The sequence below is a fragment of the Clytia hemisphaerica genome, unplaced genomic scaffold (assembly GCF_902728285.1).
Source record: "Clytia hemisphaerica strain Z4C2 unplaced genomic scaffold, Clytia hemisphaerica genome assembly, whole genome shotgun sequence".
Classification (NCBI taxonomy): Eukaryota; Metazoa; Cnidaria; class Hydrozoa; order Leptothecata; family Clytiidae; genus Clytia; species Clytia hemisphaerica.
The window spans coordinates 1,124,203-1,152,160 of NW_027104472.1; the positions used below are offsets into that span (position 1 = coordinate 1,124,203).

At 36.3% G+C, this 27,958-nt stretch overlaps 1 protein-coding gene across 1 annotated transcript; it reads left to right on the forward strand.

The window, feature by feature from the left end:
• The first annotated feature begins 305 nt into the window (after nt 1-305).
• Nucleotides 306-24,753, forward strand: LOC136821295 (muscle, skeletal receptor tyrosine-protein kinase-like). Its single transcript, XM_067077528.1, has 15 exons — nt 306-974; nt 2,417-2,570; nt 3,092-3,555; nt 4,480-4,809; nt 6,097-6,241; nt 7,115-7,215; nt 8,086-8,273; nt 9,218-9,397; nt 10,357-10,498; nt 10,776-11,015; nt 11,676-11,732; nt 22,327-22,407; nt 22,875-22,991; nt 23,584-23,700; nt 24,221-24,753. The coding sequence occupies exons 1-15, from the start codon at nt 887-889 to the stop codon at nt 24,361-24,363; spliced, it is 2,547 nt and encodes an 848-aa protein (XP_066933629.1). The 5' UTR covers nt 306-886; the 3' UTR covers nt 24,364-24,753.
• Nucleotides 24,754-27,958: the final 3,205 nt, after the last annotated feature.

The window sequence follows — 27,958 nt, forward strand, 5'->3', positions numbered from 1 at the left end:
GACCGAAAGTGACTGTACCACCCTATGGATTCATTCTTCTTTGTTTATTACGGGAATTAACTACATGTGGTTTAAAAGAACGACAAATTACGCATGTGTGTTACAATGGCAGGATTTGAAAGACGAACCTACTGCATAGCTACTGGTAGTACTTATATTATCGAATATTTTTAGATTAGGGGTCAAAGTCCATTCGTACGAGAAACTGAACAGGAAACATATCGTGTTTGAAATATGAACCTTTCAGAATCAGAAAAAAAATTCCCTGAGAGTAACAAAATGTTGAATATCTTTAAGATTCAAGTGTATGCGTTTTGGATCTCTCTCAGATAGTTTACAATTTTTCTAGAAAGTAAGAAAAATATTCCATGTATGCTGATCAATGTTTTTATTTACAAAAGGTATCAAATTTTAACACAAGAAAGATAGATGTACTGTTTGGTAGAATATTTTTGATGCGATTTATGTTTTGTTATTGACCTGTTGAGTCAGCCAGCAGTCAAACATTAAAAGAGAAAAGAACAAATTTTTTTCATGATTTTTATTTGCAGTAGGAGGATGGTATTATCGATTTGCGCTTTCGAAATATTGGCAACACTATTTTAACTTTCATCAAAGAAATTTTGTTGGTGTTTAAGGAGGAAGCAGTTTCCCGAATTTTATTTAGGATAAAGTGCTTATTTTTGGAGCTGGATTTGTTGAACTTTTTCACATTTTCAGTTTTTGAGGAAGAAGATTCGATGCTAAGTTGAAAAATCTTTAAATTTTATGGTATTGTATTCAAATCAATCAATCAAGTAGTATTTTCACTGACGCGTTCAGATGACTATGCAGAATTGCCGTTTGGAAATATTAACGGGCTTTATTTACAAGAAGAAGCATCATAATGACATTTTTTAAGCAGATAGTTTCCTTCCGGACATGTGGAATCATTTTATTGGTGTCTTTGGCAACAATGCTCCCCTTTGTTTACGGTAAGTTAAGATTATTCTTTCGCTTTAGACACACCCTTCACACAGACCCGGTATAATCTTTCCAGCCAGTGGGATTAAAAATAACGGATTGAAACTCGGTGGGAATCGATACTATCATGAATTTTTATTGGCTCGAGATTGGTTTATTTGATTATTTTCAGTGGGGCAGTAACATTGGAGTATAATTTTCCACCGGGGCGATATTTTGCCGGTTACGATATGTTGGTAAATTTTTACTAATGGAGAGGGGTCCCAGTGGGTCTGTGAGAAGGGGGTGTCTTTAGGGTTTAGAGTGGAGGGATAGTAGGAGCCACATAGGAATGTTAATGACAAGTTCCCTTACCCTTGCTGCCGGTAAAGCTAGAACTGGAAGAATTTACATCAAGGCTTCAACTATGACCCACCGACACTTATTCTTAAAAAAAAAGTCAAAAGAAATTACCCATTACATCCCTTCAGAACTTTTGCAAATTCACACAAACTACGCTCTACAATTTGATACACTTCCTTATTCGATGAAAATCCAGCAATTCCCCTGGAAAATCTAGAGGGTGTCAACTGTACCGGAAAAAAAATATAGGTAGTATTAGGCAGATACTGACATTTGAAGATTTGCGGAATTTTTAACAAAGACACACGCACGCATAGGTATCATAAATTAATTTGATATATAGATATGATATACAGAAATATTTCATTGGAATATAAAGTTTCATAATCAAAACATTGCAAAAGCACATACTAAACCTGCTTTCGATATGAAACGTCAATAGTCATATCAATGGTATTAAATTTTTTTTGCCTCGGATTTCGATATAAGTTAAAAGTTTTCAGCTATATGGCTAAATTACCATAGGTGTAAGGTAATCATTCTTTGATGTTATGAGATTGTTCTGATCATGTTCTGATTTTAATTTTGAGTCTTTTTTAGAATGTTGGGGATCCAAAAATATTCTGTATAATTGACGTTTTCTTATTCGATTTCCAAAAGGAATTGAATTTTCAACGAATAAGGGAGCGTATCGAATAGTAGAGTGTCGTTTATGAGTGTTTCTAGTTGACGGTGCGGCTCTAGATATTATCGAATAATAGGCGTATCGAAGAGCAGAACATCGAATTGGAGAGCGTCCGTTTCTAAAATTTGCTGTCGAATTGAAAACAGTATTATTTTTACATAAGTGTTCCCATTTCATATCAGACACATATTTCATATCAGGACAGTGTCTCCCAATTGTTATACTGTGCTGATATAAGCAAAAAATGTTTTTCTTTTCCTCCTTCTGACCAATCTGTTCTATTACGCAAGTCTTGCACCCCTCTTGTCTACGCTTCTGTCCTCGGTAATCTTTAAAAGTTGAATTTTGAATTTCTATTACTTTATCCAAGTATTACTTAACCCAAATATTAACAATTACCAAATGTTCCTTCACGCAACTACACAGGAGATGAATGCAATTTCGGAAAGATCAGTTCTGAATACCGGTGGAGACCATGTCCTTCAATAAATCGAACGACAGTAGAAGATTGCATCGAACAAAACTGTTGCTATAACAATACAATCAACTCTCAATTCAATTGTTGGAAGAAACAAAAAAGGTACACGTTTTTTTATAAGAACATCCAAAGTTTTTGAAGCCTTCGGATGTTCTTAACTTTTTTAGTTTTAAGCCTAAAAATGTTCTTAACATGTTCTTATTTTCACCGTTTTTAAGCATTTTTTGTCCATTTTCCTAATAAATCGGGTGTTTTAGGAGTCAGCAAAGTCTTAAAATGTGCATAACATTCTAGCCATCGAAGCCTCATGTTCTTATATAGTTTGCTCTCACATAAAAAAACATATATTACGTATACCTACACCGTATACGACACCTTTTCGACCGTAGTCACGCGGTCAGACGAGTGCTATTTAATTATTTAACAATCCCCCTAAACTCGATCCAATCCTTTTTTAACACCTTTTTCTATTGTCTATAGGTGCAAAGAAAAACTGGGACGGTTTAAGGGTGATAAAACAGACGCAAAAATGCCCGCGTGGCAATTGGCGACTACGGTCTAAAAGGTGTATTCTTTCGACTTCAATTTCTTTAATACCAACTGTCTCTTCTTTATTATTTCAGTGAGGCAGGCATAAAAAATGGCACCTGCTTACCATACACCGGCACAGTATGCGCTGACAATTTCAACCAAAGCATGTTAACGAATACACGCAGATTATTTGATCGGAAATATCAAGTCAACGTTACCGATAGAATCATGATCAAACTTTTCGAGATTTTCCAAAAAATACGTATAGATGCCAAGTGTAAAAATCTCCTTGAATCTATAGCATGTCCCTTTGTTATGCCAGAGTGCACCTCTGACGACACATTTTTTGCACCGTGCCGAGAGGACTGCGAATATTTATCAGCAAACTGTAATAAAGGCTCTCAAACAGCCTATGCACTTGGACAGATAGATTTGATTCTGTATAATGAAGGGTATGACTTTTACCATTTGAACCCGTCAAGAATAATGGCATGTGATTTATATCAGTATTCATATAATCCTGGAGTACAGTGTATGAAACTCATACATGGGATAGGTACGTTATATTGGGCCCTATTGGGCTATTGCAGAAAAAATTCTACCCCCTATGTTGAGGGAGTCTATTTTAGAAAAGGTGAACCCCCTGGATTTATTTTCAATTTTCCAGGACCCCTTGGACTTTTTTTTCTCATTTTTTGGGCCACCCTGGATTTTCGATCTCGTTTTACACTCGAAAAACCAGACTCCCTGGATTCTTTTCAGACCACCCTGAATGTGACACCTCCTCAACATCTAGGGATACATAATATACTTTCTGTAATACCCAAATTCATGCTCAAATATCTGTATTTTGGATCAGGGTCTCAAATTTACAAAACATTTATATGCTGACAGGATTCATTTTACAAACCCTAGCGGTACGTCTCCGTGGACCGTAAAGGGACCAGGACACTGATAAATGAATCTGACCCTTTATTTTCATGGTCGTGGAAATGCAAGGAAAAATTTGGAGCACTCAACTTGGAACTACATGGAATAAAAAATTGATCAAATTTTGAGTACGGGGTCATGAAACGTCTTTTTTTCTCTAATGCAGCTTTTAACTACCCTTATTTTGAGAATCCCACTGTTTGAAGCCAAAATGAATTTTTTTAACCGTTCACTACCGAGCATACTTGCGATTGCAGGGGTATAAAGATATCGGTGGAATCTCAAATAGCCCTAATTTTTAATATTGTGATTCTTTCCTGCTTTTTAATACATTTTTCGAAATCTGCTTGAAATTAAGCGTCTATTGGTGTATCATTTATAGGCAATTGTAGGCAGATTCAGGTTAGAGCAATCAAACTATTGTTGAAATTTTATACCGGTAACTGTCCCGATTTCTGAAAAGGGCTCAACCAGTGAACTTATGCAGAATTTTTAAAAACTTTTTCCTCAAAAAGTTTTTAAATCTAACAACATATTTAAACATGTTTAGATCGATCAAAACCACCTGATGACAATAAAATCATCATCATCGCCGGCGCGGCCGGTGGTGCCGTATTCTTGGTCTTCATTTTATGTCTCATATTCTGTTGCTATCGACGAAACGAAAGAATCAAGAAGGAAAAATTATATCAAACTGAAATGGAATATGTTTCGAATATGACTTCAATTAGAGAGCATATCCGAAGTGCAGACAGTACTATAAATCCATTGATGGAGCTGTTGGCGAGCTCTAAACCTGGTGAATTGATTCAATATCCAGTAGATTGTATTGAGTATGTCAAAGAACTTGGTGAAGGACAGTTCGGAAAAGTGTTCCAAGGTAAATTTACCATTAAATCTTTCGGTGACTCTCAACTTTCCTTATTTATTCCCAAATTTCATATTCTGCAAAATATATCACCAGCAGTAGCGTGGTGGCAGGGGGGCAAATGCCCCTCAGCGGAGGTTTTTCAAAGGGGCGCTGAAATGCAAAGCGTGCAAAAAGACGCCTCTAATTACTAATTTTGGCGCCCTTTTGCTTTTTTACACCTTAGATATGGCAGTTTTCGGCCAAAAAGAGAGAAAATATCCAAAAGTATTCGTGCTCCCTTCGCTCGCATTATTTTTTGAGCGCCAAAATCAAAATCTTCTAAAATTGCCTCCCCAGTTTGCCCGAATTTTAGTCGACCCACCACGCTACTATTTACCAGCCTGCTTCAAAACACCTCCTTTTTACAGACCCGGTAAGATTTTTTCAGTCAGAATTTTTCAGTCAGAAAATTCGGTAGGGATGGAAAAAACAGCAAAAAATTTTGCAGTGAGGATTGGTTTAATTGATCATTTTTAGCGGAGACAAAAATCGGAGTATAATTTTCAATTAGGGACATGGCGTTCTAAATTTAAGAACGCCATGATTTTAGATGATATTTTATTCATTTTAGCCAGTGGGAAGGGGTTACCGAGAAGAAAGCGTTTCAATGAAACGGCTAAATTTAAGAAAGAGTATAGGGTATAGAAAAAGAAAAACTGAGTTTTAACTTTAGACTTAAGACTTAGAAGCTGAGCATCTGAGGATCCAAAAGTTCAAAAATGGTCCTTTAGGGTTTGAAATATAGCCTAGAAACCAATAAATCCCCCCTAACCTGAGATCAGATTGTGGTTGTTTTCTGCCCACCACGCTGAAGCTCTAAAGGGATGGGTGAAAACATACAATCTGACGAATATGCTATCTTAAAATCGTAAGGACGGCATTCGTCTAAAAGGACTGGGGATGACAACAAAGTTGCGTGATTGTGTTTACGAATAGGGCGCTGTATCAGTTTTTAACTTTCTGGCGCACAACAAGATTCTTATTGTAAAATTTTCCGCAGGACTATTTTCCTCAGATATATAATTTTCAAGTGCCTTCAGAGGTTTACAGTTCACGTAAGAAAATTATGAACAGCTATTATCAGGTACGGTACCCCCCAGATCGAAATATTCGATGAAATCAAGTTGAAGTCCCGAAATTGAAATTCTCGCTCGAACTTCAATTTTCGAAAAATGGTAACATAGCCAAAATTGCCAATATGCTATGGCATTGATTGTAGTCTAATACAAAAAGAAATTTGTGTTCATTAATATTTAGGTCGAGTGCACGGTGTTGTGAAGGGCGAAGAAAGTACAGACGTCGCTGTGAAATGCTTGAAAGAAGGTTCGTCAGATGTGGCGAAAGCATCGTTCAACCAAGAAGTTGCTTTAATGTCCGTTCTGCAACATAATAATATACTAAGGTAAGTATAAGAACTGTTTGTGGATAGAAGGGTGGAGCTTTTATCTTACGGCGAAGAGTAATGTCAAACCCTGTCTAATCAGTCCTTTGGAGCTTGAAGAGACTTCTCACTGAGATACATGTTTTTTTATAAGCAAGTGTCTGCCCCTCTTGGTCAGGCTCGAGTATGCTTAAGCTTTCAAAACATCCAGGCATAACATATGCTTATTGCCACCGGAGGAAGCCTAAAGCTTCTGAGGATGGCATTCATAGCTTCACGCATAAGGAAGTTGGGCAAACATCTCATAATTTTGCGCGCGTTTTTCAGTATTTTAGTTCCGCTTAACGGTAGCATTCTTATCTTACGGTCTCTCTATTGTTTTATCATCAACAAAAAGACTTTTCCGGAGTTATTTTGATCTGATTACTCATTTTGAAATGTCAGTTTGTCTTTTTTTATCCCTGGAGAGTTAAATGAATCTAAGGAAATTCCCTTTTCTGGGAAATTAGTAGTTATTAAGGTATTTAAGTTATTAAGGTATTAAGCGCTCTTCATAGGTTAAAAATATTACTCTACTCAAGGTTTTCAAACACGAACGTTCTGCCACAATGTTTTCGGGTGCTGAATTTCCCTTGATAACTAACTTTTGACGCTCTTGCAGTACAAATAAAAGAGTGGCTGACGTCAGCTCAATATCCATTTTTAGTCCAAACATTAGAAAAAGTCGCACACTGGAATAGATGTTACAGCGTAGAAAAAGCCGCGACGTCTAGTATAGGCTAGGAACAAAATGAATTTTGTTTTTTGGCCATGTACTCGCTAGATAACATAAGGAGCTTGAATTCATGGCTTCGAATGGATTCAATTGATTTAATGAAAGTTTTTGTTTTGCAGGTTATTAGCCGTTTCGACAGAGGAGGAGCCATATTGTATGATTTTCGAATTCATGGAAAAAGGAGATTTGAATGAATTCTTACGACAATGGAATAGTAAAGGTAGAGAGTTATAAGGGTAAATGGGGACAAATATCAAGTCATTATTTACAAACTTCTTTAACTTTTTTTCGTTCACGGGCACGGGCACGGGTAGTGACTAAGGGATCATAATCTGGTTTAGAAAGGGCTACATCATACACTACACAATATAACACCCCCTTCTCACAGACCTACTGGGACCCCTTCCCACTGGAAAAATTGTCCAAAATATCGTCCCCGGTGGAAAATGATCTGCAATTTTCATCCCCACTGAAAATAATCTAATAAACCAAGCCTTTACTACAAAGAATTGTGCTATTTTTCTCACCGCTGAATTTTCTGACTTAAAAACAAAAGAATTGAAATCCCCAGCCATAGAAATATGGGAATATCAATATCCCCATTGAGTCTCAGTCCGCTATTTTTATCCCCACTGGCTGAAAAAAATCCTACCGGGTCTGTGCGAAGGAGATGTAGTATATTGTCAGTCAATATATTGACATTTACTAGTAATAGGATTGTTTAATTTTCCGATTCCTTTCAGTTTCCTCTTCTGATAACCAAAAAGCCTTAAACTTTTTTTCGACGGCTTTAAATGTTTTAATTATTTCACCGGTCGTATATGTAGCTTGATGACAGCATTGCCTATAATTTGGTGGTTACCTTATCGGGGAAAACTTCGTCGGGGAAAATTTTCGTCGGGGAAAATTTTCGTAGGGATAAAATTCGTCACTTGCTGGTAGTTGGTAAACGTATTAAGGCCGGGGAAAATTTTCGTGGCGGGGAAAATATTCGTCACGTGTCCAAAATTTCGTCACTTTTCCCCGATATAAGAGAAGGTATCTTTGGGAAATAAAAATAATAGCATGATAACAATTCATTTTGTGACAGAATATCTCAACGACAGTCAACTCATCAAAATATGTAAACACGTAGCAGCTGGAATGGAGTATCTTGCATCCAAGAAATTTCTACATAGAGATTTAGCGACGCGAAATTGTCTTGTTGGTAAAGACTTGATGGTCAAAATTGCAGATTTTGGAATGTCAAGAAATGTTTATCATTCTGATTACTATAGGGTAAGACTTCTTTTCTCCGGCCAGCTGACACAAAGTTGTTTCAACATTCACAACGTCAATGTAACGTTAGATGAACGTTGAGACAACGTCGTGTGCCAGCCTGGAAAAAACCTCTGGCTTTAGGTAGATTTTCCAAGAGATTCATCTGATGGGTTTTCTGGGTTTTCTGGGAATTGATTTTGAGTCATTCGGGGGAATACACATCGGTAAACTCATAAGTATATTTATGTGGTGGCTGTCTAACACCATACCTACTCTCAGCTCTCAGTCACCTCCTGCTTAGATCAGAACTAGACGGACCTAAAGTTAATTCCCTCTTCCTTCCGTGTGAGGAATGAAAAATTCAAGATCGTCGTATCAAAACTATCTGCATATATACGTGGTTTTTAAGAAATCTTTATCATTCTAAGTATGGATTAAGACCTTTGTCAAAAAATCCTCTCCCTAACAGCTTTTCTAACCACAGGCCACTTTGCTACCATTTTGCGTTATTGGCGTGACAGGAAGAAAATATGAAATTCTTTATGTATGGGAAGATAGCCAATCTACAATCAGTGACAAAATACTTGGCACAAAAGGGAAATTCACCGGGGTGTTTTGAAACCACAATCGATTTGTAAGTGCTCTAAAGTAGGTTTGAAGGGTAGAGTTTTAGCGCTAGACTTAAGGACCTTAGGATCTGAGGATCCAAAAGTTCAACAATAGTCCAGTAGGGCTTGAAGTATAGCCTAGAAACCAATAAATCCCTTCCAGATCGAAATAATCGATGAAATCAAGTTGAAGGCCTGAAATTGACATTCTCGCTCGAACTTCAATTTTCGAAAAATGGTAAATTAGCCAAAAGTGCCAATATATTATAGCACTGATTGTAGGTACTCATTCGCTGATTTGGAAAATATCGTGAAAATAAATTAAAAAACTTATAATCTTCCTTGTCCTGACAGGTGGGTGGTGAAGCAATGCTACCGATTCGCTGGATGCCACCAGAATCCATTCTGTATGGAAAATTCACGGTAGCATCAGATGTTTATTCATTTGGTGTTGTGATGTGGGAGATCTTCAGTTTCGCTTTGCAACCGTTTTATGGATACGGGAATGAAGAAGTTATTGAATTCATCAAAAAGGTAAGAAAATGTATGATACACCTGTTAACCAGAGAAAGTGGAAGTAAGGAAATAAAAAGTGAGAAAAATGAAAAATGAGATTTTTGTCAAAATTAATAATTTCCGTACCCATGTTCTTTTTTAGACACCATTTTAAAAGAAAACTAGTTCTTTACATACATCTTGAAAATAAAATTGAGAAATTTGCCACCCTAGGCTACGTCATATCCTCTTTCGTTTCGAGCGTAAAACTCCTAAGGCCTAAAATCCTGGAGCTGTCTATTATGTAGACTATCCCCACTCTCCAGTTAGTTCCGACTTGATTATGCATGGGCAGGCAGTATTTACCTATAGAAAGAAAAAAGTTGTAAGATTGTAGTTGTTGTAGGATTATCTGCAGGAGTCTATTTCTAGTTGACAAATTGTAAATACTAAAACTAAGTAGGGGTAAACAAAATTGATTAATCTGTCAAAAGGATATCATCATTTTGTCATACCCAGTGGTGACATTTCAACAAGTTTTAATTCATTTCTTGCATAAATATTGACAAAAAACGTCATCAAAAGCATACGGTAAACAAATTACTTACATATAAATTAGGTATACCTACATAACAAATAAAGTTCTTAAACCCCGGAGATCGTAAGTAGCTTGGTAGCAGAGGTTGGCGACAACTGCCCTCCAGTGGCCGGTTTTTAAGGGGCATTCTGACTCTCTTTTTATTTTCAACGTGGTTAAACTAGCAAGTTTTAGCCACTTTTCGTACTTGCGAACGCTTCCCTTGCGTAACACTTTCACCAAAATACTTTTTTAATCAGAAATTGTCGACCCACCACGCTATTAAGTTAGTTAGAGAGCGGTAACCAAACTGACCATATAGTATAACAATACTTAATGAAAATTCTTTACGCATTCTTATATAAAAATTTGTCCGTATTTTTTGGGACACACTGTAACGTTGTCTGTATTTTCAAAATAGGGTGTGCTACTACCAAAACCTGAAGATTGTCCAGAATGGATCTACAACATCATGTTGAACTGTTGGAAGACTGACGTTGAAGAGAGAATCACCTTTACCAGAGCTTATCAAATGTTAAAAGGACAATTTCACCAGGATAACGGTACATGTTTTACAATCTGTGAAAAAAACCCTTAAAAGAGAAGAAATTTTGATGAATGCTTCGAATACTTGATTTGTGGATTTTAATTCTTAGTTCTTTAAAAAAAATTCTCCTACAGCATCTTTCGTCAGACAAAGTATGGTCAGATACCATTTGGGACAATAAGGAGCGAGTATATAGCTTTTGGTCACCCTTACTCGTCAAAATTTCAGAAAACAGGAACAAGAAAAGAGTACCACTCAAAACTAATCTTTCATTATTCTTCCTATACAAACAGCTGAAGATCGTACCACAGACAACTACGATCGCCTACCCTCTGAAATAAGACCAGCAACTGAAGGAGGGAACCCACAGTCAGACCCTTCCACCAATCACGAAGGATATGACCGTGTGACTGTGTCCCAGCAACCACCACAGAGGACCCATAACGATTATGATAAAGTATGGAACGAGCCTGAAGTCAAACAATCACCAGATTTCAATCAAACACCAGGCTATATCAATTTAGCAAATCTAAGTAAGTACAAATGACTCTCTTTAATTCGATCTTCAAGTGACCAAAAATTTTCTTCGAATTTATGATATTCATGACGTAATGTTTTCTACGGAAATACCCCGGTTTTAGCCAGTAGTGACAAATTTAAACCAGACAAAAGTTGTATAAAATTTGCCACTGCTTGCTAAAACCGGGGTATTTCGGTGGAAAACATTACGTCATGAAAATCATGAATTAGAGAAAGATTCGAATTACAAAAAAAATATTCTATAATAATTTCCAGCTGAGGGGACAAACATTTTAGTTCGAATTATCAAAAAAATTTGAGGTTTGAATTAGGAGAGTTGGCTGTGTATTGGTTCATTGCCCCATTGCCATTGACCCCCATCACGGGGGTCTGACCTGTCTTACAAGTGATGTTGGGATGCTAGTGGAATAAAAAAAAACTGTGCGGTACAGAATTCTGAAGAAAATTTTTTTTGGCCCCAATGAGGATAACTTTCAGCGTGATCAGAGTTCATTAGAAAAATAAATGAAAGTCAACCCTGTTTTTGAGATCATGTCAAAATTCACCAAGGCCGATTAGCCAGATAAAATAACCCGAATTAATTTTTACATAAGTTTTTGAGACGGTCCAGATCTGAAATAATCAATTGGATAATAGTTTAATTAATTCTTAAGCGAAAGAAAGTTCGAAGAGAGAATCATCTGATGATCTGCCACGTTCACCATCTACAGGTAAACAAATTATATTCCATTCTGATTCGACGTTCTACTATTCGATAGGCTCACTTATTCGATAATATTGAAAGTCACCGTCAAAAAGAAGCTCTTGTAAACGACGCTCCACTATTCGATACGCTGAAAAGGAGAAAATAGTAATTTGCACGAGTCCGAAGGACAAGTGCAAATTACGGTATTTTCTCCTTTGTTACGAGTGATTAATCGTTAATTGCACGACAAAACATACGATTCCGAGGTAATCGTCAGTAAACATTCGAAAACCTCCTTTTTTTCTTTTGTTTAAAAAGAAAACATTGCAGTGTAATTTTTCTTTGTTTTCAATTAAAAGAAGCTATTGTAACGTAAAATTTCTTTGTTCTTTTTTATATTGAAGAAAAAAAATGTCTTTGTTTTATATTATATAGTAAAAAAAAGTCTCTGACACAGGACTTGGGAGAGAAAAGAATAAGGGGACAAAAGTGTCCCCCCGCCGAAGTGGTAATAGTCCAATTAACGATTAATCGCACTCCTCTAAACCAATCAGATTCGAGTAATTTTGCACGGCTGACGATTAGTAAATAAATATTCAAGCTGCATTCTGTGAAAATTCCATTCGAAAAACAACAGTATTGAGGTGACAGCAAGTATTCAAAGTTTAACATTTGAAAATTAGTTCTTTTAACAAGATGTGTGTTATTTGGTCCTAAATTTATAAAAGTTTATTTGGAATTTATAAAAATATACTTCAAATAAGGTAATAAGAGAGGATAGTGAAAAAAATTTGAGACTTAAAATATAATTGTTTTTCAATTGAATATTATGAACACTTTTAAGGTTAAGGATTTTGTTACCTTTAACTTAGTTCTTATAAACCACGGAGACACAGATAGAACATCCATTTACGACAAATACAATAGCGTCATTATTCCAGCCGCGGCTTTCTTATACTATGCTAAAACCAATAGAATCGTTAACCTTAATTACACATTCCAACATGTAGATAAAGTGAACAAAGGAGAAAATACCGTAATTTGCACTTGTCCTTCGGACTCGTGCAAATTACTATTTTCTCCTTTGTTACTCGTGATTAATCGTTAATTGCACTCCAAACCATACGATTACTAGTACTAATACCAGTAATAATTTTTCAGAATAATCAGGAAGGCACTTCGAGGCACTAGACTTTCTTCATGTTCTTTTAAAGCACTGACATTCTGACGTTCTAGTACTTTTAAACCAAGAGTCTTTTCTTTTACTTTGATCTTATGAATGCGTGAATTATCAAGAGATTTGCGTTTATGAGCAAAATTACGTCTAACGAGTTTGCTAAAAGTCAAATTAAATTGACAATGGAAATTGTTACTGAACCATAAAAAAATTCGTTCTTCCGACATAGATAGAACAACAGAAATTCACCTGTACTCGTTCCAGCCGCGGCTTTCTTATACAGGGTGTCCCTAATTAAAGTATCGAGTTTGAACATGCGATTGAGTAGAAAAGTTTGTGTGTGTTATCGCTAAAATATAAGAATGTTCTCCATCACACAGGCTTATTACAAAAGGTAGTTACAACGTATAAATTAATCGTAATGACAAAGAAAAAAGAGGGAGAGCTTAAAATACAATTTTGTGAACACGCACATAAAACTTTCTACTCATAGTTGTGTTTCGACTCGATACTTTAATTAGGGACACCCTGTACTATGGTTTTAGTTTGTATAAATTGAATTCTAAGTTGCTTTTTTTTAGATACATTGTATAACATTATCACCCAGCTGGCACACAACGTTTTTTCGATACGTTTATCTAACGTTCACAACGTCCAAATAACGTTAGATGAACGTTGAAATAACGTTGTGTGCCAGCTGGGCACATAAGAAATGCTCAAGTGTATCTAAACATTCAATTTCTTTTGTAAACTCCAAAGTTTACAGCGGAGTCTCTTTAACTCGATCCTCTACAACTCGAATCTCTCCTTAACTCGAATAAGTTTTATGGGCCCCGTTAACAATGCCTTATATAAATCTTACTGCATAACTCAAAATTTCCTTAACATTGTGTTCTTCGTGCATGTTCGGGTTATGACACTGTATAAATTGAAATTGAAATTTTAATCTACAACAAAAAATGCAGCTTAGTCAAGTCATTGAAATAGTTCATTTTGATTAATTTCATTCAAAAGCCAATGCACCATATATCCAAATTTCGGCAAAATTCCTGGTTCCACTTCCATCTGCTGGGTATTGATAAGCGAGTAGTCCATCAGCTAACCGATTACAAGGCAATACAACCCTTTCTGATACTTGCCCTGTGTTTCCAAAATAAGTTTCAACAGTCTGTCCTTCTTCGAAACTAATGGTTTTTAGATCAATATTGTAGCTACGGCTCTCATATTGAGATCCCACCAAATCCAATCGGTTCACAAACTCAACTGCAGTTATGAAGACACGTTTGCCGAAAATTGCTTTGATCCAAAAACTACCATCTGTTGAAGCTCCATAAGAATGGTAATAGTTGCTTTCAATCCCGTCAAATATTTTGTTGGCTTCGTTTCCAACCCTTTCCGTAGATGCGGAGTATTCTGTAATGAGTTGATGGAGTTGTGTATCTAATAAAAAGTATAGGGTAGAGTCACAAATTATAACTCCGAAAGCAGCCGGCGAGGCGACCTTTTTTCCCGATGTGTTCTAAAAGTATGTTTCGGCTAGAAATTTTGTTCTGTTCTGATAAGATCTTCGAAAATTAATCAGCCAGAAATAATGATGTGTTCTGACGAGACATGGGTATAATCAAGATCATCAAACGTGTTCTTGTTGTCTAGGTAACCCTAGAAAGCTTCAGAACACACCTTTTAAGGAGACAGGGTTATAATCAAGAGAAAATTGATGTGATCTTGTTGCCTAGTAACCCTAGAAAGTTTCAGAACACGTCTTTCTAAAAAATCTCTCCGCCGGCTGCTTCTGTAATTCGTGCAGAATATTTACAAAAGATTAGCCTAAACATTCTGTTTTTATAAAAACAATTTTATAAGAACACGAGGATGAAAATTGGCCAAAAGCAAAGAACAAATTAAGAAGAATTTGAGCCTCCATTTCATAAAATACTAAGACAGTACTGATTTTAACAAATGTTAACAGCTTTTAACAAATTTTAAGTGATGTAAAGACAATAAGCGTTTTAAGAAGATCGTTAGAATAAATAAGCCTGGAAATTTCAAAAAATTAAGAACATCCCAGTCTGAGTCAAAATTTACTGGTTCTTATAAAAAAACTCTAAAAAACAATAAAATAAGCAACCAAATTTTTGAGGCTCAGCATGATTCTTAACAATTATAAAAACTGTTCAAAAATAGGCTTTGTGATTCTTATAAAAAAAATACTTGTGTATACTTACCCTTACTACATTGATAACGGGTTGGCCCACAGGTATCTTCGCATCTTTCGTTCTCTAGACATGAAGGCTTATTCGCTGTACACCAACGTCCCAACTAAAAAAAAGCAAAAGGTTTACTTTAATGGGATAAACTTTTGTGGGGACTTAATTTCGCGGGAGGCACTATTTGGTGGCGATATTTTCACGATTTTTTGTGACTTTTACCGCCAAATCATGCATGTTGGTTGTTGAAATACACATTATTAGCGCTTCTTTCATGCAAGTAAACATTCAAATAGTATTTATCTGACATTTTTGAGTTTTGTTTAGAAATATTTCGCGGAAGAGGCCCTTCCAAATTTCCATTGGGACTTAATTTCGCGGATTTTCGTGGATGACACCCAAATCCGTGAAATCCGCGAAATTTAATCCCCGCGAAAGTTTATCCCATAAAGTATTAGAAAGCCTATACTTTGTTGAACGCGCCCTCCAGACCCAAAACTTTGAAACTGTACTCAGCAGGTGAAAAATAGTAGCTCTAGAACACTCCATCTCACAGACTCACTGGGTCCCCTTCCAACTGGAAAAATTTTCCAAAATATCGTCCCCGGTGGAAAATTATCCTCCAATTTTTGTCCCCGCTGAAAATAATTAGATAAACAAATCCTCACTGCAAAATGTTATGCCATTTTTTCCATCCCCACTGAACCATCAATCCACAAAAGGATTGAAATCCCCAGTCATAAAAAATATGGGAATATCAATCCCCATCAAGTTTCAGTCCGTTATTTTTGTCCCCAATGGCGGAAAAAATCTTACCATATCTGTAAGAAAGGGGTGTTTAGAAAGCCTATACTTTGTTGATAGCGCCCTCCAGACCCAAAACTTTGAAATTGTATTCATCAGGTGAAAAGGAGTAGCTCTAGACAGTTTGAGAGCTCAAATTCAGACGTTTTAGGTAATTATTTCAAGTTTTTATACGAAATATACTTTCAAGAGAAAATTTTTTGGTGATTTAATAAAATTTCTAAATTTGGCGAGAATTAATTTTGGCGAACGACCCATTTTTTGTTGAATATTTAAGTTAAGATTAAAAAGGATGAAAAAGCGTTTTTTAGGAGAAATAGAGACTAAATTGAAAGAAAAATTAAATTTGACGAGAATCAATTATGGCGAATGACCTATAAATCTAAATTTGGCGGGAAGAAATGTCTTTCCGCCAAAATTTCTTCTCTTAAAGGTAATACGTGTTTACTCATTGTCGCTAGGACTAAAAAAGTTTTCTCAAATATCAAAAAGCTTTTAAAAGGAAAATGTTAAAATGATGTACTTTACCTGTTTTGCAGTATAGTCTGTTTCATAATGGTGCCATCCAGGAGCTAAAAGAAGTGTCGTATTCTTTACCGGGTTAAACACTTGAATGGCCACGCCCAACAATTCGCATGTCGAGTTGTCTCGCCTGTAATTCACAGTTAAACATACCGAATGGTAAAGACATTTTGTTAAACAACCTCTTAACGAGATTGTTTCTATAACAACTAACATATCTCCGATGAGACGATGGTTGTACTTTATCTTAGAAAATTTTCCATCATAGTTGTTACACTCGCTTAATTTTAACATGTGTGTGACACAACCACTAACAAAAAGGCTGAGTAGACATAAAACGAGCGATGAAAACTCCATTGTGTATTGCTGCTTTTATTCTATGTATTTTACGTTTATCGCTCGTACTATTGCAATGGATTTCGATATTTCTGTAGATAACAGCTCTAGTATCGCCAACCTCACTCTCGTCTCAACATGTCCCTGCTGAATATTTATAAAAGTCGCTACGAAAATAAAATGAAGAAATTTACTTCCTTGAAAGTCTTATATTGAAAATTTTCATTCATCATTCATGGCAGTTCTTCATAATGGTAAATCGTTGTTAGATAAAATTACACATATTGTTGTTTCAACGTCTATCCAACGTCATATGGATGTTATTTGGACGTTTTGTGCAAGTTCAATGGAGGGGTAATCAAAGATTCTTTGCATAGGGGTTACTATGACAGTTATTCTTTCTTCTACTTCACATTTACTATTATGTCATACTGGGTAACATAGTATTTTTGAGGTTGTCTGGGAATTGTTCTTGGTTACGAAAGTGTTTAGTATAAACAGGGGTGTTGTAGGGGTTCGAAATACTGTTTTCCCGTCAAAATTTTTGCTGACTCCCGGAATTCCGGAAATTAAAAAAAATAACAACACGTTCACACCGGTTTGTAGAGGATAAAATAACGGCATAATGACGAAAAATAAGGCTGAACAGAGGCGGATCTGGGATTTTTCTGAGGGGGTTCAAAAATCTCTTTTCAAAAAAAATTTTTCGGAACAAACGTTTTGGACGTAAATTTTGCACCCGCCCGGTTTGGGCGGTGTCACCTTTTTTCCATTCAACATAGGGGACGTTAATGAGCGCCTGCACGTCTGCAGTTCCCATTACCTATGAACTCCAAACATAGGCCTCAGCGGGTTAACATGCGCTGAAAGGAGGGTGTCAGGCCAATTTTTTTTTTGACCCGGCTTGAACAGCCAGACGCTGAACGTGTAATAATCGTTTGTGGTGATATTCATATATACATTGGGAAATTCCCTAACTGCAATTGCGCACATAAAACGTACATAAAACGCACATAAAACGTTCATAAAACGGAAATATAGTTTGAGCAAAGAAAAAGAGTATTATATTTCTTTGGTTTGATTGACCTTTTATTTTGATAAAACAGACACCCAGATCATGCTCAAAACTGCTTGTTTGGTGTATATTCTTTTATATATTCATGGTTCTTGCAGAAAATGTTTTTGAGAAAGCCATGGATAAAAGAGCAAATAAATGGTGTTGAAGAAAAGTTTGAAGAAAAAATAAAACAATTTATAATATAAATACACTTCAGTTTCATTTCGTGAATGTTTAAAACATAGTAAAAAAGTTCGATAATTTATTCTTATAACCATTTTTTATGGAATTTCTTTGTAGCGAATTACTCTCGGGTACCTAATAGCCGGGGGGGTTGGAATAAGCAGGGGGTTTGGAAAAAATCTCAAAATTTAATAAGCGGGGGGGTTGGAATAAAAATGTCCTGGGTGGAAAATGTTTGAAAAGGAGGCTAATACAGCAGAATTAAGACAAAAAAGGGAACTGTCAAAAACATTTTCCCAAAAATTAATAAGCGGGGGGGTTGGAATAAGAATGTCCTGGGTGGAAAATTTTCGAAAAATTAATTAGCGGGGGGGGGGACGGCTATTAGGTACTCGAGAGTAATTGGCTGACAATCGAGCAAAAACTTTTCATGTTGAGTATGTTTACATTATAAAACCAGAAATGAATAATATTTTGAAAACAGTGATCAAGTTAAAAAATAAAGGAGATTATTTATATAATACATATAATACAAGGGAATACAATAAGATGGAATAATAAAAGATTGCCAAAAAGTACACCATGAGAATTGATATAATGTGTTTTATGTGCAAATAGACTCAAGAAATTCTAGCTCTCATTCAGAAATTAGATGAATAATCTCATAAAAAAGTACTTTTTACATTCAAAGTAAAAAGTTTGATGTTTTTAAGAATTATTAAAGGTACTAACAGTAATCATCAACAATCTGTAGGAAAGCACTTTTTCAACTTTTTCAATTGTATGGAGTGTTGTTTATAATTCTATTGTAGAGATTGTTGTTATATATCATTTCAAAAATTCTGCATTCAATTGTACTCTTTTATGCTTACTTGTAGGGGGTGGAAGATGCAGGGGCAGTACTCTCAGAGAAAATTCATAAAATGGGGGGTCATTATTAACTGATTTTGGGGGGATTTTCCCAAAAAAACCCAAGGAAAATGAAGGTTTATGGCACTTTATCAGGAAAATTTCATAAATTGGAGGTCATTACAAAATGCTAATTGGGTGATTTTTACCAAAAAATTGCAAAACTACCACCTACAATTTTAAGCACAAGAGGGTAATTTTTTCAGAGGTCACCAATGTCTCTTTTTGTATAAAAGTACCATATTATGACATGACGAAACCCAAAATATTTCCTCGCATCACATTATCTTGAAGCATGCATGAAGGTTCACCTTTCCAGAAATTTCATTCTTCAACCAAATTCAATCAAATTGCTAAAATGTTGTTCCCTAACCGAACCTTTCTTCCAGTCTCTGTTATAAAACAAAGTTGTTCTTGTTTTTCTATAATAGTTTTCAAAAATAAAGCTAGCTAGCTTTTTTTCCATGTGAAATTTATCAATGTCCAATGATGGGAGAAGAATCTCTCGAAACGTAGCCATGTGAAATTCATCAATGTCCAATGATGGAGAAGACTCTCTTGAAACGTAGCCAATCGCAAATCACGTGATCCATACATAGCTAGGTAGATTTTTTCCCCGTGATATTCCCGATGTCCGATGAGGGGAGAAGAGCCAAACGTAAATCTCGTGATTATATTCAAGACACGATGAACTTCCACCAAATATTCACAATTCTGCACAATAGTCGAACGTGCGCAACGCACTGGGCTCAACTTCAGTGGCTTCAAATTATTCATAGGCCCAATTGTAGACCCCAAGATATTCACCCAATGAACAAGTGTGCCAAATTTCAACCAAATCCGACCATTTAGGAGGCCTGTAGGCTGCTCCAAAGCTTTAGCCTCGTTTTGGCAAAAAACTCGTCCCCATGCCCCAAAAATCAAAATTTTTGAAAAATGCAAAAACCACACCCAGATATTCACCCAAGGAACAATTGTGCAGAATTTCAGCCAAATCAAACAATTTTTGAAGTCTCCAGGCTGCCCTAAGGTTTTAGCCTCGTTTTGGCGAAAAACTCGTCCCCAGGCCCCAAAAATCAAAATTTTCAAAAAATGAAAAAAACACCCCCAGATATTCACCCAAGGAACAAGTGTGCAAAATTTCAGCCAAATCGAACAATTTTTGAAGTCTCCAGGCTGCCCCAAAGTTTTAGCCTCGTTTTGGCGAAAAACTCGTCCCAGGCCCCAAAAATCAAAATTTTTGAAAAATGAAAAAAACACCCCCAGATATTCACCCAAGGAACAAGTGTGCCAAATTTCAGCCAAATCGAACAATTTTTGAAGTCTCCAGGCTGCCCCAAAGTTTTAGCCTCGTTTTGGCGAAAAACTCGTCCCAGGCCCCAAAAATCAACATTTTTGAAAAAATGAAAAAAACACCCCCAGATATTCACCCAAGGAACAAGTGTGCCAAATTTCAGCCAAATCGAACAATTTTTGAAGTCTCCAGGCTGCCCCAAAGTTTTAGCCTCGTTTTGGCGAAAAACTCGTCCCAGGCCCCAAAAATCAACATTTTTGAAAAATGAAAAAAACACCCCCAGATATTCACCCAAGGAACAAGTGTGCCAAATTTCAGCCAAATCAAACAATTTTTGAAGTCTCCAGGCTGCCCCAAAGTTTTGGGACATACACACACACAGACAGACACACACACACACATTGTCAGATTCTAACTCAACTGAAGTTGAGAATTAAAGTCCTTTCCCATAAAAAATTCCAAACTTCATTTATCAAGCAAAATTTATTTAAGTTTTGTTTTTGTTGGTATGAATGCTTCTCCTCTAAAGATAAACCAAAACAAAAATGTTTCCTCAGAATGAAAGTCGCCTTTTCTTTTTCTTTTGTCACTCTTCACCACACCAAACAAAATTAAAGCAGATGAAAATTCCATCACACAGAGCCTTTGTCAAAATCATCATACATTGATTGATATTGTTGTGTGATTCTCTCAAATTTACTGATTAAATTGAACCAAAAATGTCCTCAAAAAGATAAGTAATTGCCTGATTATTAACACTTTTCAGGGCTTCAATTCCTTTCTTTAAAACGCTGCATTGAACGCTTGCAAAGAAGTGAGGTCGTTTGCCGTACGAATGGCTACCCTTCAAATCATTTCAATATTTTGCCGGCGACGACATGCGACTGAATGTTATTTTTGTAGGAAAATCTTTTACGCTCAAAACGGTCGGTCAGGTTCGGTCTCGTATTTTTCGAGAAATTTCCTTGAACCACCTCAAATTTGCCATTTCACTGGATGCATTTTCTGAACCAGGTTCAAAATTAAAGATTTCCTAGCACAGAAGCAGCTAGATATGTAATCCCGCAAAAAAAAATCATAACAAAGATTTTTTACAGCGCGGGAAAGCTAGCTACGCCGTACACACATAACCTAAAGATTTTTTAGCGCGGAAAAAGCTAATTTTGTCGCGCGCGCCACGGAATCGCACGCCACATGCATACAACCCCTGGTAAAATAATATCGAGATATGACCAAGAAGAAAAATCAGCTCCGATCAGAAAACTAGATTTCACTTGAAGAAAGGGTCTTTGTATTTTTATTTACTAAAAGGGTTGGGGTGGTTCAGCTGAACCATTTGAACCCCCTCAGATCCGCCGCTGGAATACCGTTTTCCCGTCTCTTTTTTCGTCAAATCCCGTAATACTGTACTAAAATAGGGCCAATTCCGTCACACCGTAAAAGTACAAACCCCCTGAACATATTTACATGTACATATTTTTATATTTTGGTGATAACAACATTACATACTTCAAAGATCGGATTTTTCTTAAATCAGCTTGTGCCAACCTTTTTAGATTTTGTTTTGGAAACGATTTGAACTCAAACACGCCTACCTCCTTCCAAAAACCATGGTAAATAGGATATCAAGCAAACTTAGAAAACTTTTCAAAAGATTTCTATAAACTCAAAAAAATTAATAGATTTAACTTATTATTTAATATTATACAAAATAATTATTTCGCATTATTTTGAACAGAAAATAAAACGCCAGTAAGTATCACGAAATCTTTTAAAACACCCCTGTCTCACAACCCCGGTGAAACTTTTTCCACAGCGGGGATAAAAATTATATTGTCCCAAGGTTAAAAAATCCAATGCGAATGGTTTTGGACTGTTTTAAGCATTGAATTTCGAATGGGGGATGAAATCAAAGTCAATTTCTCAGTGGGGCTGGAATTCTAAGGCATTTTTTTCCACCGGGGACGAAATTTTTGCCAAATTTTACAGTCAGCGGGTGTGTGACACAGGGGTGTTTAACATTTCACTAGTTCTACCCTCTAAAATTGCCACTATACTTCTTTGTCTTGATCTCAGTAGTTACATAATCAGCGATTCCTATACTCATACTGACCTTCATTTCACCGACAGATCCGGGAAGTCCTAACATGGGATTTGACGATGACGAAAGAAATTTATTACGTCCACAGTCCACTTCATCTCTACCAAAAGGTAAATTACATCTCTTCATAGACTACACAGTAACCTCGTCTTCGTTTATCCCAGGTTTTATTTACGTTACTGAGAATATTTTCTGGCGCTACCAGCAAACATGAAAAATCCGATAATACACGGGGAACGAGGTTGAACGGACATTGATGATAGTCTACTAATGCATAAAAGTAGGTGTTTTGAGTCGATATCGATGGGATATTTCAGATGTTACTCAATTTAGACACTCTTGACAAATTCAGGACACTCTTGATTCATGATATTCATGACGTTATGTTTTATACGGAAAGTCACCGGTTTTTGCCAGTAGTGGCCAATTTTATACAACTTTTGTCTAGTTTAAATTTGTCACTACTGGCTAAAACCGGGTATTTCTGTAGAAAACATTATGTCATGAATATCATAAACTACCAAACAAAGGATGTATTGAAATCATGATATGATCTCTCAATATCGCATCTTTGTAGGCTCTCCTTCAATATCGTTGAAAAGTTTGACACCGAAAGCACTGAAGAAGAACAATAAATCTAAACAAGAATTTCAAAGCAATGAAGCACTACTACAACATCGGCGTTCATTACAAGGTAGTATTTGCATTGTTCTCCGGCCTTACGTCCATAGAAAACGTTTATCTAACGTAAGGTGGACGATAAAATACCGTTGTTTATGAATTTAGATTTGTAGGCAAATCGGGCTGGAACAGAAACCACCTAACTTAGGGAAAATGAGCGCAGGAGTTAGGTAAGCGTAGAAAAAAATTGTCGGTGAGAAGAGCTAAAAGCTTAATCAGCTTCTTGTCATCAACTTTTGCTCGTTCTCCTACGCCCGCTTCCCTTATGTTACCATACCACGCTGTGACATAAGTAATTAACAGACTAGCTTCTAATGTATTATCCATCCGGCAATCGTAGTGGGAGTAACATTTTAGAGATTCCAAAAGAATCACCCAAAAACAGTTCTTTATAACCCCTAAATTCTCTCCTTATTACCCCTGACGGATTGTTATATCCAATTCTATAATTAAGGAAACAAATTAGGTAGTTCCTGTATTCAAGATCAGTTAAGGATGGGTAAATGTATCCTTTTAACCCTTTGAAACTCTTGACAGAATCCCTGAATCTCAATTTATTAGAGAGGTGTCACCAGGCCTTTATGATTGTTCCTCTACAATTTTAGGGTCACGTTCCATAAAAGACGTCATGAAAACGGACAACGGTGGACCACGTTACGTCAAGTCAGATGACGTAAAACGAATCAGCCAAAACAGTGATAGGCAAAGCCAACACGGAGAGGGTAGGTTAGTGTTATCCAGACCAGCAAAAAACGTCAAAACAACGGGTAGATCCCGTCTTGGGATCAGATATTTTCATCGAAAAATATTGTAGAATGTCTAATATTGTAACGCTCGTGAGAGTTACTCAAGGAATGACTTTTAATTTGACCAAAAACAGAGCTTATCGAACAGTAAATTGTATTGACTGTACGTAGACTTGGCTAAAATCAGCAGCCTCTCGCCAACTTTGGCTCGTTCTCCTCCGCAGTTCCTATTCTAGCAAACACCCACCGCCTTTATGATGCTCCCGCCCTCTGACATGATTTATTAACAGACTAGCTTGCTAATCTAGACTGTACGCTGTTTTGATTTTATACCATTAATGATACACAATATTAACCTCGTTCCCTGTGTATTATCAGCGTTTTGATGCTTACTGATATGGCGCTAGATAATAATTCTCTGGCATCAATCAGTTACGTAAATAAAGCCTTGGATACACGGGGACGAGGTTGACACAATATATCTATCTTCTTACAGGTCATGAAGATAAACCAGAATATATTGGAGCATTCCGACCAACGAGTGAATTTCTACCGTTTCACGGGTATGGTGAAAGTATACAAGCTAATGACCCTGATGAAGCGAAACTGATCAAAAAAATTATTGAAGAATCGAACTAGAACTTCAAGTATGTCAAGGGCATTGTTAATGTAACGTCCGTAATATCCAAATGCTAGAGCTTAAAATAACGGTGTGTGCCCATTGGGTCTATCATCAAGGATATTGGGAACGAGTAGTGGTGCGATTGACATCGTGAGTTTTGGTTTAAACACTCCATGGGAAATCAACCTAGTGCATTCGTTCTTCTTTAAGGGCTCTGACCATAGTGTTTAAAATGTGTTTTCTGACTGATGTAACGAACAAAACTATGGCATGTTATACATTTTCTGTTAGACAAACTATTTCTGAATCTGAAAATTTAAAAATTGCATTGAAAAAAATTGATGAAGAAGAAAATGAAGACATTCGCGAAGACAAGTATTTCAGCTTCGAGGAGCTTATTTTCAGCGAAGAAAAGGGATTTTGAAAATTTTTTTGCACTAAATGGTGTATCTTAAACCAAACTAACAATAGATTTTCTGTGGTTACAGGGATAGAAGAAAACTGGACTGCCGTGATGGGCTTTCACAATAGGCTTTTACAATTGCTAATAAGTAGAGAGAAAGAGACCATGCAAGAGGCTCCCTCCAGCGGTAACTCTGATCACGAAATCACGCAATTTTTTGTCTTCAAACATGATAACGTAAAACAGCTAAAAACTTGGATAATTACGCATCCCTTTGAAAAAAGTCCAAATCACGGCTCAAAAATTTTTACCTCTGATCACGCAATCACGACAAATCACGTAATCACGCTATAAAAAGGTGCCCCTATTACGACATCACGCAAACCGCTTGGGGAACCTCATGCAATATTCTAGATTTTTTGCATTGTGTTACTCTCGGGTACCTAATAGCCGGGGGGCCCCGCTAATTAATTTTTCGAAAATTTTCCACCCAGGACATTCTTATTCCAACCCCCCTGCTTATTGATTTTTGGGAAAATTTTTTTTGAAAGTTCCCTCTTTTGCCCTAATTCTGTTGTATCAGCCTCCTTTTCGAACATTTTCCACCCAGGACATTTTAATTCCAACCCCCCCGCTTATTAAATTTTGAGATTTTTTCCAACCCCCCTGCTTATTCCAAGGTTAAATCCCAAAGTCCAATTTTAAGTTTTAAGTGTATTTGGGTGATTTTCCCAATATCAACCCTTAGATTTTTTCATTTAAAATAAATTTATTTTTTGTAAGAATTTTCTCAGTAAATAAAAATTTGATATACCACGCATAATTATAAACCTAATGTACATAGATAGTGTTCAGCTTGTTAATTTTTAATACCAAATTTATAATAGTTATTTTTTAATGTCTGTTTTTTGTTAAAGAAATTTTCAGCTTAATAAACTGTACCATAGTAGAATATATAACAGTCCAATAAAGTATAGGGGTAGCATGATTTTGTCGAGACTGTCATTCAAAAATTTTGGCAGGCTGTGCTCTAATTCTAATCATGTCTTTCTCAAAAATATTTCACTCACTCAGGGTATTCTTATCCCAACCGGGATCCCACCCCCATCCTGCTTATTTTAAGGCACCAAAGAATAGGTGAATCGCATCTAGCGACCATTCCAAAATCAATATACCGAGATTCATTTTTTGACCCCTTTGTATGGATCTACCTATACTTTATGTGAATCAACAGCAGTAGTAGTTCCCTACTTTATTCAAGTAATCTAAAAAGAAAAGAGGTCGAGTCTTAAATTTCAAATTTAATTGCAGGTTTAGTTTAGTTTAGTGTTTTCTTTTGAATTATGAATTAAACTTTCAACCAACGGTCTTGCCAGAAAAGGGAGAAAAGCATTTGATTGATTTTAAAAAGATTGTCGTTCCTTTATTTGGCGGTTGGTCACATGATTGTGACGCCTAGATTCACTTCCTAGGGTAGACTAATATGTTATAGTCTAAGACGAATCACTATCTAAGAAAAAAGCCCAAAGCCGAAGAAAATTCGCAAACGGATCTTTTTGCCGAAAAGAGTTTACAGTCGGTAGAGTTGCCAGTCTTCTTCGAAACTCTCCCGCCGATTTTTTTCCGTATATCGCCATAACGTCATACCGCCATTTTTCCCGCCTTTACTATCACTGTATGTAACGGACGATAACACCGTCTATTCCTAGGGCCTCTGATAGCTTTTGTACTTACAGGGCCATTGTACTACGCATGCCGATCGGGTACCGTCTCTGATAGCCTTTGTACTTACGGGGACTCTGACATATGTCTACCGTTTACCTTACTTTCCTATAGGAGTGACCCCAATATCCGCCATACCACTTGTATATAGCACTGTAGCTTAAGGGTAAGACCAAAAGACATGTCGCCACCAGATATAAAGAACATTGCAATCCCAAGAAACCCTCCGCGGTTACAACTCACATAATGACTGAAAATCATGATTTTTCCATAGATAATATAAAAGTTTTACATAGTAGTAATTATCGGATCGATGAAGAGCTTTATATAAAAGAAACGCTGATCATAAGGGAGCTCACACCGGACTTGAATGACTCTTCATTCCCCCTTGAGCTCTTTTAAGATGTATGCGTTCCTTTGTGAAATTCAACAACTTGTAATTACCTGAAAGTAATTTTTAATTGGGCTTTTCCAGAAAAAAACCGTGCACCCCCTGTTGAGGAGGTTCAACCTTTTGTGACCTACCCCCTTGGAATTCCAGCCAATTTTAGGATAATACCCCTCTGGAATTCCGAATTTTTACAAATTTTTAATCATTACCCCCTTGGAATTCTGCTTATTTTTGACGGATTTTCGTCTATCCCTATGGAATTCCACTGAATTTCAAACCTTACCCCCTTGGAATGGAAATGGACCTCCTCAACAGGGGGTGCACGATTTTTTTCTGGAAAAGCCCATTTTGTGATTTTTTTGAATGTTGTAAATTGATATTCGCTTTGAATTTTTGTACTGTACTTGTGATCATGGTGCAAAGAAGACACCGAAACGTCAATTAATGAATAAAATTAAATATTTAGTTTTCAGTTTTTTTATCAATATAGCCTATAACGGACTCATTCTCCAATTCTTGTCGCCTGGCCACTAAAATAATATTATTTTCAATTTACATACAGGTGAAAGAAATGGCGATTATCAATTTATACCCTTTATCGAAAACAAGATATTATTTTTTCATATCTTTGATTTCAAACCCGCTGATTTGATATATCTTCACTATTTTCTCAACACAGCACCCATTTGAATATTATGAATGCAAAATACAGAAAGAAAATGAAATCCATGAAAAGGCATGAGCTGCGAGGAAAATGAATTGTTTTTTTGTGAGATTTTTATGGGAAAAATGACGAATTCATTGAAAATTTTAACTTGGTGGATGTATAGCGTATTATGATAATTTTCCTAAAATATTCATATTTTCTCAGGGAATATCTTTTTTCTGAAAATAAGTTTGAGTTTATCGACCCAGTGATATTCCAGGGGGGGGGGTACTTAGGCAAATGGAGGGTACGGTATGTGCCGCCCTTAAGGGTACCTTTTTTGGACTTACAAAGTCCCGCTAAGGGTCGGAAAAATCAGAAAATCAAATTTCAGTCCCACTAAGGGTCGGAAAAATAGGAAAATTTCAACTTTTCACCCCATGAAAGATC